The sequence below is a fragment of the Hemicordylus capensis genome, chromosome 8 (assembly GCF_027244095.1).
Source record: "Hemicordylus capensis ecotype Gifberg chromosome 8, rHemCap1.1.pri, whole genome shotgun sequence".
Classification (NCBI taxonomy): domain Eukaryota; kingdom Metazoa; phylum Chordata; class Lepidosauria; order Squamata; family Cordylidae; genus Hemicordylus; species Hemicordylus capensis.
The window spans coordinates 2,757,397-2,769,277 of NC_069664.1; the positions used below are offsets into that span (position 1 = coordinate 2,757,397).

General features: G+C 45.7%; 1 protein-coding gene across 1 annotated transcript; it reads right to left on the reverse strand.

Moving 5' to 3' along the window:
• Positions 1-1,925: 1,925 nt before the first annotated feature.
• LOC128333940 (gastrokine-1-like) lies at positions 1,926-10,806 on the reverse strand. The gene is made up of 8 exons (XM_053270054.1): positions 10,671-10,806; positions 9,368-9,475; positions 8,654-8,707; positions 7,428-7,565; positions 7,226-7,330; positions 4,671-4,803; positions 3,041-3,164; positions 1,926-2,933 (listed from the first exon to the last, which is right to left on the reverse strand). The coding sequence occupies exons 2-7, from the start codon at positions 9,377-9,379 to the stop codon at positions 3,073-3,075; spliced, it is 534 nt and encodes a 177-aa protein (XP_053126029.1). The 5' UTR covers positions 9,380-9,475; positions 10,671-10,806; the 3' UTR covers positions 1,926-2,933; positions 3,041-3,072.
• Between the last annotated feature and the right edge of the window lie 1,075 nt (positions 10,807-11,881).

Below are 11,881 nucleotides of genomic sequence, written 5' to 3' on the forward strand. Positions count from 1 at the left end.
TCACTTAATTTCCTCCCAATTTCCCCTTCTCAATCTCCTCAGAACAGAACCCCACCTTTCAGTCTCCTCAGAATGTCCCCTTCTCGGTCTTTTCAGCACCCCCCTCCTCTCCTTAATAATAATAATAATAATAATAATAATAATAATAATAATAATTATTATTATTATTATTATTATTATTATTATTATTATTATTATTGATATTCTGCTCTGCAATCTCCCCCCGCCTCAGTCTCCTCAGGAGCAGCTCCCCTGGGCCCAAAGGGGCTGCATTTAGGGTTGCAATATGTCTAGGATTCGCCTGGACAGTCCCGGGTGTGGGGAAAGTGTTGTCCTGGGTCTGAAATGTCCAGGAACCCGAGTGGGAAGCTTGCTTCAACCAACGTCACCCATTCTTGTGGTGCTTGCTTCTCTCCAAGCATGGTAGCTACTACATGGTGTCCGGAGGGTCCCAACATCTTGCCCTTTTCTCGGGCAGCAGAGTGGTGCCAACTGGTCGTTGGGCTCCCGGGGGCTCAGGAAACCTCTCCCTCTCCTTTCTGGACTGAGGGTGACGGTGGACCTTTGATGTAGAGGTGCCATATACAGACTGAGCAGAGCACCCCCTTTTTCTCTGGCGGCCTTGCTGGAGTCCCACTGCTGTACAACTAGCAGGAAGAAATGCAAGGAGGCTTCGAAGAAACGCAAATGCCCTTGCAATGTGGAAGGCGGGGCTGCCCCAGCCACTGTGCCCAAACCATATTGATTTATTCATACACCACCTGATGTGTGCACCTTTAGGCGGTGTACATAATTTAAAATGCAACAGGTATCAAAGCAGCTGGCCCTCTCCATCCCCCACACAGCCTCCCTCCAGGGGCTGGGGCTGGTATTTGCCTTCTGTTTCTTTTTAGATGGGGGGCCCTTTGGGGACCAGGGGCCATCTGATTGATGTATGCATTTTCCTATGTAAACCGCTTTGAGAACTTTTGTTAAAGAGCAGTATAGGAATATTTGTAGTGGTGGAATAAGAACAATTAAAACGACTGCACAGAATACAAACAGTCCCGGCCCTCTCCTGTGCAAAGAATTCTATAGGGGGGGATGCAGGAAATAGCTGCCCGTCTCCACTGTGGGGTACTTTTCCCAGTCCTGGTTTGGTTTTGTTAAGTAGGGTCTTAAAACTTGTGCCCCGCACCTCTGATGTACAGGGAGCTAGTTCAGGGTGAGAGGAATCCTTCACTTGTGCTTCCTTTCAAAGTCACCACTATAAGGGAATGCTTTTGATATCACAGGGTGGACGGGGTGGGTGGCTTGTGAAAAGTGGCCACTGAAATCACATTCTCTGGAGAGTATTGCCATCGTCATCACACCATTCAAAGCCAACCCCTTTGAAGACCCAGTTAATGAACTGAACCCCAGGCTAGGATTACACACCATCTTTATTTATTTAATCAGATTTATTCCCTGACGTTCCACCGCTTAATTCTTGAAGACAGCATTAAGATATTTGAATAAAGTGTTCAGCTTCTGCCCCTCAGGTTCCCCTCAGACTGGCAGCCATTGATAGGCTTGTCCTCCATGAATTTATCTAAGCCCTTCTTAAAGCCATTGTGGCTGGTGCTTGTCACCACATCTTGTGGCAGAGAATTCCATAGGTTAATATTCATATTCGTATTCACGTAGTATTCAGTAGTAGTCTCCAATAGGAATCTCCAATTGTTGTCTCTGTAGTAGTCACATTTGAGTTTTTTCATGTCGGCAAAAGTTATTCCAATAGTTGCAACTGATCACGCTATATCACTACCACTGTACCACACCAACACTGGCCAAACCGAAAATATCATCAACTTGTTAACATCAGCCTTGAAAGATAGATTTGAACCTAAGAATGTAATATATTCATTCCGGTCATTCAGACTTGAGCAACAAATATCCATACCAAGTTTCATGAAAACACCAAATGATCGTTTAATATTGCTTCTGTAACACCACAGCAACGTACGTTATTAATGTAAAGACTGTAAGACGAATGATGATTTAATATTGCTCAATTCCATAGCAACTCCATAACTCCATAGAAACTTAAGCGACAAATGTAAAGACCTGAATATTGAATCACTGAATATTGCTAATTCTTACATCTGTTCCTTAATTGTAAGGTAATATCTCCATTCTGGAAAAAGGTAAGTGACTATGTCAATCTAGTCATAGCAAGGGAATATCCTCTAGATCAGGGATTCTCAAACTTGGGTCCTCAGGTGTTATTGGACTTCAACTCCCATAATCCCCAGCCTCACTGTCCTTTGCTTGAGGATTATGGGAGTTGACGTCCAATAACACCTGAGGACCCAAGTTTGAGAATCACTGATCTAGATCCTATTTCAGTTTTGTTGGGAAGGCTTTGTGATGTAGAAGGAATAACCCTTCATCAATGAAAATGGCTTACTAGGGCCTTTCTAGTGGCTAAATGCATTATTCTACAAAATTGGAAATGGAAGTACCTACCAGATACTGAAAAATGTCTCTTCGATTTACTTACTTTAGCAGTCCACAAATGTCCTTTTTAAAAGACTAGATCTTGTTTTTCTAAGTATAAAGGGACTTGGTCTGAGTTTTTGGAACTATTTGCATTGTAAGTGTAATGTATGTAATTTAATAAAATTCTTAAAAAGAAAAAGGGGAAAAAATCAATAGAAACTTATGCAGTGAACGTAAAGACTGTAACATAAATACCATCCCAACATTCAATCCAAATATCCCAAAGCAAACATTACCAAGCCTTTCCGCAGATTCACCCTCCCCAGAAATGGATGAGTACATTAATTAGTGTGCTTCTTTTTGAAAGTGAAATGTAGCAATATCGAATGATTCTGCAGACCAAATGTCATAGCTTCATGTTCAGTCAGTGGAGATATCACATCAGAAATGTGTTTTGCATATTTTTGGTAAGTCTGCAAAAAAAAAAAAATTAAAATTTGAAGCATAGAATTAGGCTGCAATCATATGCACGCTCACTTGGAGTAAGTCCCACTGAACTCAGTGGGATGACAACACTTACAGTGAAGTTGGGAGAAGTCTTTCCAGTCCCGGTTAGAAGAGGGAAATGCCTCCACATAAATTCACCTTCAGAATGAGGAGATTCAGTCCAGCACAGCCTCTGCCTCCAACTAAAGGATATGGCCCTGTGGATGAAGGAAAATGTAAGCCAGACATGATGCTAAGACATTTTCAACAATGAATGAATTTGCATTTCCAAAATGAAATGCTGTTCTGAGGGGAAACAGAAATCTAACAAATGTGAAATTGCTCACCAAAGGAACAATGTGTTCTCAAGGTCATTAAATATAGGGCTCTTTCCTTTCTCCCCCACATTCAGCTCCTCGCCCTTCTGAATAGGTGATTGGTCTGCCAGCAGTGAGAGCACCAATCACCTATTCAGAAGGGCGAGGAGCTGAGGAGCCTATATGAATTATATGCTAATGAATAATGCCAGCATTGTTATTATTGAGAACATATTCAAGTTATACCACTTTTCAACCAAAAACTTCTCAAAATAAGAAGCTGCTGGCCCCGCCACCAAAATGAGGGACAAATGCTGTCCCTATAGGGACCAACATTTCATCCCTGAAATGAAGGCTGTCCCGCGTAATGAGGGACAGTTGGCAACCCTATTTGGGGATTACATGAACACATGTGGTGGTAAGGCTCTTCCCTAATTTATTAGAATGCATTTATTAGAAGTATCGGGATTTCTATTAGAATTCCATTCATACAGCTGTATGCATAAAGGTCTCACTCTTATCACATGACTGAGAGCCCTTCAGAGGCACAGAGATCAAATGAACACATGTAAATCAAGAGAGCGGCCACCATAATTCTGCCCTCTGATGCTTTAATTTAGCCCCAAATTTACGTCTGAAAAGCACTGTGGGCTAAAGAAACAGCAGCACTCAGCATCGTCTAGAACATCAGGCTTCTCTCAGTCTTTCTGTTGAGGGCTCATGAACACTGTTTGGGAGCATGGATGCTGTAACATTTCTGAGGAGAAGGCGGGTGGGCCTGGTGATCAGTGCTGAGACAGACAGAGGACCACTCGAGAACCACCCACCCACCGTGGTACACTGCTCATCTTACAGCAGTCACTCATCCAAATGCGCACCAAGGCAGACCTTGCTTAGCAAAGGGGGCAACTGATGTTTGCTACCAGCTCCCCTCCCCTGTGATGCTGCCAGTCAGTGTCGATCAGAGGTTCCCAAGCTGTGGTACTCCAGATGTCGCCGAACTACAACTCCCACCCACTCCCCTTTAGTTTGTTGTCGCTGGGGATGATGGGAGTTGTAGTTCAGCAACATCTGGAGTACCACAGGTTGGGAACCCCTGGTGCAGATGACCCTGTACTAATGGCCCAAGGGCCTGATTCAGCAGAAGGCCTCCGACATTCATCTCCTGACCACCTGGCCGGTCTCTTCTATTGATTAATTGGATGCTGTGAATGAACAGGGATTCCTACTGCGGTGATGAAAGATCCGTGCTAGAGAATCGCACTGCAGTCAGCACTGACCCCTTCACAGCGGCTCTCAATCCGTTCCGAGGCACAAGGATCTCTACCCTCTTGGCTGCCGAATCCACTGGAACCGGTTATCCTTCCCCTGCCCACATAAACGTTATGGCACTCTGGCCAAACTCACTTTGGAACTCAGTCGCCCAGTAGGTGGTCAGGCCTTCACAGATGGCTTGGGTGGGCCTTCCGAGCTCAGACATGTGGCTCACAACCTTGCGGGAGATGCCATAGCTTCGGTGGAGAGAAGTCAAGGCATGCCCCTGCACGACAGAGAGAACACACAGTTGCGGAACACTAGTTATGTGCATTCAATATATCTATCTATATTTATATATATGCCCTCAAGTATACCCTGGATAATCCTGATGAAGATTAGGCAGTTGATACTCAAGAAACTCATTCCAACACAGGAGGAGGATAATTAATAAAAACTAGGGCTGTACTGGAACTATGTTTTTTAAAAACATCAAGCTCTCAGGTTCATACGCTAAGGTCATGAGAAAAGGGGAAAGAAAGAACATGAAAGGAAGAGAAAAAGACACGGAAGTCAAAAGGCTCAGGAGAAAGGGTAGAATTTAAAAATGGTGTTTAAATAGTATTTTTAAACTATTACAAGGACACGCACATAGGAAGCTGCCACATACTGAGTCAGACTATTGGTCTATTTAGCTCAGTATTGTCTACACAGACTGGCAGCGGCTTCTCCAAGGTTGCAGGCAGGAGTCTTTCTCAGCCCTACCTTGGAGATGCTGCCAGGGAGGGAACCTGGAACCTGCTGCTCTTCCCAGAGCAGTGGGGATATCTTACAGTGCTCATATGTGGTCTCCCATTTAAATTCAACCAGGGTAGACCCTGCTTAGCTAATGGGACAAGTCATGTTTGCTACCACAAGACCAGCTCTCCTCTCCTTAGGGTGAGGTGCAAATGTCAGGAGGTGGTGAGTTACAGAGAAAAGATCCTGATTGTTTGCACACCAGGATGTGACTAAAGGGCCCAGAGAGGGAACCCCAAGGCTGTTACAGGCCAGGGAGATGCAGAACTCCCCTAAGAAGGTCTCAACTCTTTTTTCTTCTCCTAACCAGTGTGTGGCCTAGTGGGGCTGCAGGCCTAGGAGCAGGGAGACCTGAGTTCAAATCCCCATTCAGCCATGACTCTGGGCCAGTCGCTTCTCTCTCAGCCCAACCTACCTCACAGGGTTGTTGTGAGGATAAACATAACTATGTGCACCACTCTGGGGTTCTTGGAGGAAGAGTGGGATAGAAATTTTTATATTTATTTATTTATTTATTTATTGAACACATTTCTATGCTGCCCCAAACTCACATCTCTGGGCGGTTTACAACAAGCAAAGAGTTAAAACTTTTTAGTTAACTAAAAGTTTATTTTAGTTTTGTTATTTATTTTAACTATTTAGTTAAAATAAATGACAAAAACCAAACAAACAAAAAACAGGACTTAAAACAGTAGTTAAAACAAAATAAATGAAATAGTAAAAGTTAAAACAGAACAATTTAAATTTTAAAACAACATTTTAAAATGATGTTAAAACAATATCTAATTAAAAGCCTGGGTGAACAGATGCCTCTTTAAGGACTGTTTAAAAGCTGTCAGAGATAGGGAGGCCCTTATTTCAGCAGGAAGCGTGTTCCAAAGATTTGGGGCAGCAGTGGAGAAGGCCTGTCCCCGAGTAGCCCCCAAACAAGCCGGTGGCAACTGCAGACGGACCTCTCCTGATGATCTCAATGGGCAGTGGGGTTCATAAGTAAGAAGACATTCTCTTAAATTCCCAGGGCCCAAGCTGTTTAGGGCTTTATAGGTTATAAACAGCACCCTTGTATTTTGCCCGGAAACTTATAGGCACCAGAAATGTTTTAAAATAAAATCAAAATCAAAATCATGTTTTAAAAAGTTATTGACGTTTCTCCCAAGATGGGACCGCCCGCCCCCCCTCACCTTAAGATGTTGTTTCCGGCAAAACCTGGAGGCAAATGCCCAGCCCTAGACTCTGATGAAGACACCAGGGCCACCCTCCGAGGTGCAGAGGTGTGCAGGGAAATATTCTGCTGGATCATGGCCCCTGTTAGTTAGAGGGACAGGAGTGCCATTTAGGTTTTTCAACATGTCTTGAGCTTATTCTAGAGGCCCATTCACATGTTATGTTCAATACTTGTTCAATAAGTGTACACAGGTACGGTCATTCACATGTTATGCTGAGCACGGGTGGAGAAGTACACTTCCAATCTGCACCATGCAGAGCCTGTATCCGGGTTCACTTTCAAAATGAACACAGGCACAGTCATTCACACAAACACATGTACGAGTGTACAGACATCTGTACACTTGTACAGCATAATGTCTGAATCAGGTGTATATCAGGCAGGCCTTCTTGCTTGCAGCCCTGAGATTGTGGACTGCGCTCCCTACTGAAATATAATCCTCCCCATCTCTGACAATTTTTTAAAAGTGTTTGAAAATCCACCAAGCTTTTTCAGCTTTTTAAATTTTTAGGCTTTAATCTGTGTTTGATTTTAAATTATCTAAATTGTTTAAAGTTTTTATGTTGTTAACTGCCCAGAGACAAAAGTTTGGGGCGGAGTACAAATCGGATAGATAGATAGATAGATAGATAGATAGATAGATAGATAGATAGATAGATAGATAGATAGATATCTCTGCTAATACCTCGTGGATCATGCTCTCAAGTTGCGTTATACTTGGGAAGCTGTCCCTGTTCATCCTGGACACGACACATATCCTCTTGTAGGGCATGTGGTAAAGAATGATCCCCTGTAAAACACCGTGGCAAATATTAGTCACAAGAGATTCCCAACCACCACCACTGAGCAACCAGTGGCCCGACCAAGTTGCTTGGCTTGATACGTACACTGTTGTAGTCGACAAGCGCATTGGTTGAGTGAGTTCCAGAGTAAAGGTTAAAGGTTGCCACGTTGATCTTATTGTTGATGTTCACCGTCTGGTAGACAGTTCCTCCATCATTGTCCTTGTTTATGAGCTGGATAGACTGAGAACAAAGATCCACCATCAAGCTGAGCAAGGGTTCTTGGGAGAGGGAAAGAAGGCCAAGACTGGCCCATCCACTAGGAAGACCTAGGAGGTCCCTAAGGCACCAGTTAGGAACATAGGAAGCTGCCATATACTGAGTCAGGCCATTGGTCTGTCTAGCTCAGTATTGTCTATGCAGACTGGCAGCAGCTTCTCCAAGGTTGCAGACAGGAATCTCTGTCAGCCGTATCTTGGAGATGCTGCCAGGGAGGGAACTTGGAACCTTCTGATCTTCCCAGAGTGGCTCCATCCCTTAAGGGGAATATCTTACAGTGCTCACACATCAAGTCTCCCATTCAAATGCAACCAGGGTGGACCCTGCTTAGCTAAGGTGACCAGTCATGCTTGCTACCCCAAGACCAGCTCTCCTCTCCAGTTCTTGCGGGGTGCATACACAGTACCAGAACCCACCCCCCCTCCGAAAAACAGCTAGCCTTATACACTTGAAGATGAACTGCCTGCCTCAGCATTCATTTCCAAAAAGAAACGGTCTCAGGTTGCTTTCCCAGATCGACACCTCCAAGATGGAAAGATGCTGCTTAGAGCTTGGCCCCCATAATGGGAATTCTCTCAGTGGGAATTCTCTCCCACTGCGTCCTCAAACCAGCAGCAGGCTCGTCATTTGGACTTGCAAATGAGCAGCCTGCATGGCTCAAATCAAAGCCAGGCTGCGCACTCCTCGGGTGACGGGGCACCCAGGTCAAACTTCAGCAAAGGCACAAGAGGCAAGGCAAACTGGAAGCATCAAGCAGCAGATCTGGCCACCTTTCACGGCAACAGAGTGGGAAACCGAGAGAGCTCTGGTGTGCTGCCACCAGAGCACTGACTGCTGTATCCGTGTGTGATGAGCTGGAGGCCACTTGGCAGTTCTGGTGGTCTCCATCACAGAGTGGTGATTTGCAAGGACCCATCCATACTGCACAGATAAGCAAGGGCAGTGCTCCTCCCTTGAGAGGAATGAGGTGTTCCTCCTCAAAGCTTCGGCAAAAGGCAGAGGCAAAGGCTAGGAACCAGTCTCCTAAGAAGCTCATAAGATGGGCTACTTACGTCGTTTGCAAAAGCCGAGCTCATAAACAGCCCCAAGAGGCCAGCAGTCAAAATCTTGAGTGGAAGGGAAATAAAACAGAGTACATTTTAAAATGGCTTTTCTTTAAGTAACCTTCCATTCCATTGCATTTCTCCACACTAAGCCTCTGTGCATTAGTGGCTTGAATAGAATCGTGCAGTTTATAAGTGAATTCTCTGGGTGACCCAATCATTATGTTGGGGAACGGCGGGGGAAGGGGCAGGAGAAAGGAGGAGTACAGACCCCGATCCCAGGGAGAGCACCGCACACCCCACCCACTGTCCCGAATTTGGGATGGCGCCATTGCTGCTGGTTTGGGCCAAGAATGGCCCAGGCAGGGAAAGGCACCCAGGCTTCCGAGTGGGGTTGAGATCTATTTAAAGACAGACTGGCCAATGTTGAGGAGCGAGTAACCAAAGAGGGCCCAATGGCTCAGTGTAAGTAAGGGGGCAGGACTTGGGGGTTGTGTGACTGCAACCAACCTCAAGGAGAGCAGTGTTGCCAAACCTCTGAGGCCCGTCTATACCATGCTTGGGTCCCCCTTTGTTCTCGGCCTGGGTGCTTAGAGGCCTGACACATGCAGATCTAGGTTGAATGTGAGTTGCTGCCATTAGTATGATTGTCCCAGCCTCTACCTAGCAACAGCCAGGCCGAGGAGGCCAACACCTTAAACTCTGAAATGGACAAGTACTTACGAGCATCTTCATCTTGGCGCTAGCTTGGACTCCGAGCCAAAAGACCAGACACCGAAAGCCAAGGTGGAAGAATCGGTCTTGTCTTCTTGCTGCCCTTTATGTACCCAACTACGAGAATACGCAAATATAAGTCTCTCTGATCAAATATTTATTTTTCTCATTAAGTATCTCTGGGAAGTTTGAGAGAAAGCTAAATATTTTTATTACCTATTTACCTATCAGGCAAGGCGGTACCCTTCTCCTCCACGGCACCGTCTCCTCTTCATATGATCAAACATGATTGCGGACAGCACCAGTGTTCTCTCTAATTTTTCCCCTCTGTGCGCGGAATGAGTTTTGTTCTGGGCAGCAGAATCAAGGCAGTGTGTGCGCACCATGTGCATTCAGAGTGGGGCCTTCCTGATTCAATCTGAGCGGGATCTAAAATTAACTGAATGGACTTCAGAAAATGTGTGAGTGCGCGCACATGTGCACACCTTAGAGGGAACAGTGCTAACTTGGCAAAGAGGCACCTTTTTAAATGGCGATTCTCTTATGTTTAGCAGGAGGAGAGTATCTGGCCCTATCCACCCCCAGCACACCATCCCTCCAGTGACTGCTGCTGGTGTCTATCTTATGTTTCTTTTTAGACTGTGAGCCCTTTGGGGACAGGGAGCCATCTTAGTTATTTATTATTTCTCTCTGTAAACTGCCTTGAGCCATTTTTTGAAGGGCAGTATAGAAATTGAATAAATAATAATAATAAATAAATAACAGCCCCATGCATCAGTCATGTAGTCAGTTCTCATTTTCAGGCCCTTTGCAGCATTTTCCATCCACTCGGGTCCCCAGAAACTGTTGGAGTACAATTCCCATCATCCCCAGCCACAAAGGTCATTGTTGGAACGTTGGGGGATCATCATGGCTGGGGATGATGGGAGTTGTAGTCTAACAACCTCTGGGGACCCGAGTTCAGGAAGTCTTGCCAATTGGCACCGCTCATGGCAGCAAAGGAGGGGAGCTTGTTTTTCACGTCGCACAAACCCAGCCTGCATCTTCTCAAACTCTGCACAGTCCCTCTGGCACCACTGGAGAGGGCCATTCCCAGAGGCATATCTAGGGAAAATAGCGCCTAGGGCAAGCACTGACATTTCGCCCCCTGTCCAAACATCTGACACCCATCAGATAACTTTACCATAATATCAGCTGAAAAATACAAGTCAAGCTCGTTAATCTTTTAATATTTCACAAGCCCTGATTCTCTGTACATAGTGCCAAACTGAATATGAGTACAGTGATTTATATTAAATTTAATTTTTTTTACCTGTAGCCCCTTCGGGGGGCTTCATAAAGGCCAGGGGGGGTCTGCAAAGGTTCCCCCTCCCCCCACTGGCCTCTAGGGCCTCACAGGGACCATTTGAGCATATGTGGTGGCCATTTTTAAAAATAACTGTTTTTTTTTTTAAATGGCAGCTGAAAACAAAATGGCCACCGCACATGCTCAAATGGCCTCTGCGAGGCCTGGCATGGCCTAGGGCCTCACAGAGGCCATTTCAGCATGTGTGGTTGCCATTTTGTTTTCGGTGGCCATTTAATTTTTTTTTTTTTTAATTTAAAAAATGGCGCCCCCTGCAAGTGGTGCCTGGGGCACGTTCCCTGCCTGCCCCACCCTAGATATGCCCCTGGCCATTCCCACTGTGCCGTGTCAGGGCACAGGAGGGAGGCTTATGAAGGGAAACAGAGCCTTGTTGGGCTCCTGCACCATTTTGGAAGGCTGCAAGGCGTGCTGGGAAGTAGTGTCTCTCTCAGTGCTTTCCTTCTCTTGAGAGAGGGCTCCTCCGTCTCTCTTAAAGGGCCCTCCCAGCACTGAGAGAAGCTCAGGACTGTGCAGAGGTCAGCACTCAGCAGGAGAGTGGGAAATGACCCTCACATGGGAGGCTTTTTGCTCAAGTGGCCCCTACTTGAAATTGGGCACCCACTGGCATCCAGGTGCACTGGAGACAGGGTATCCACCCACCCACCCACTTGCAGACTGGATTTCAAGAGACCCTGGAGAAGGAGCTGAATCCTGAAGAGACAACACTGAACAAAGCCAGGACCAGGAGAGGGACAGCAGCCGCCCTTGAGAATAGGAGCAGTTGATGTTTACTGTGTCTTCAGTGGAAAATCAGATTTTAAACTTCAAATGATGGCATGCCTAATACCTTCCAAATACTATTTGCTCAGTGAGGAAAGAGAAATCCAGATGTGTTTGTCTTTGAGGTGTTGGCTACGGGCAGCATTTCAGGCGATCCCTTACAAGCCAAGCAAATATTTGAAAGGAGCATTAATGACCAAGACTTATTCTTGTTTCGCTAGCGGTGCTTGCTTGCCCAGTAGCTCTTTGCTCCTGCTCTGGAATTGACCTTCCTTTATTCACTCAGTTTTTATAGGGAATTAGCATGATGTCAGATCCCCATATTGAGACCGGATGTTTCCCCCTTGGTAGCAGTTTTGCGGAAGGGGGGGGGGTTGGCATCCAAGGAGCAGTACAGG

Bases quoted from the DNA above. Each gene is read 5' to 3' on its own strand.
- LOC128333940 (XM_053270054.1), bottom strand. The intron at 4,804-7,225 runs GTATTAGCAGAG...TCTGTCGTGCAG, and splicing joins TTGAGAGCATGATCCACGAG to GGGCATGCCTTGACTTCTCT. The intron at 3,165-4,670 runs GTGAGTTTGGCC...CTTCATCCACAG, and splicing joins CTGGGCGACTGAGTTCCAAA to GGCCATATCCTTTAGTTGGA.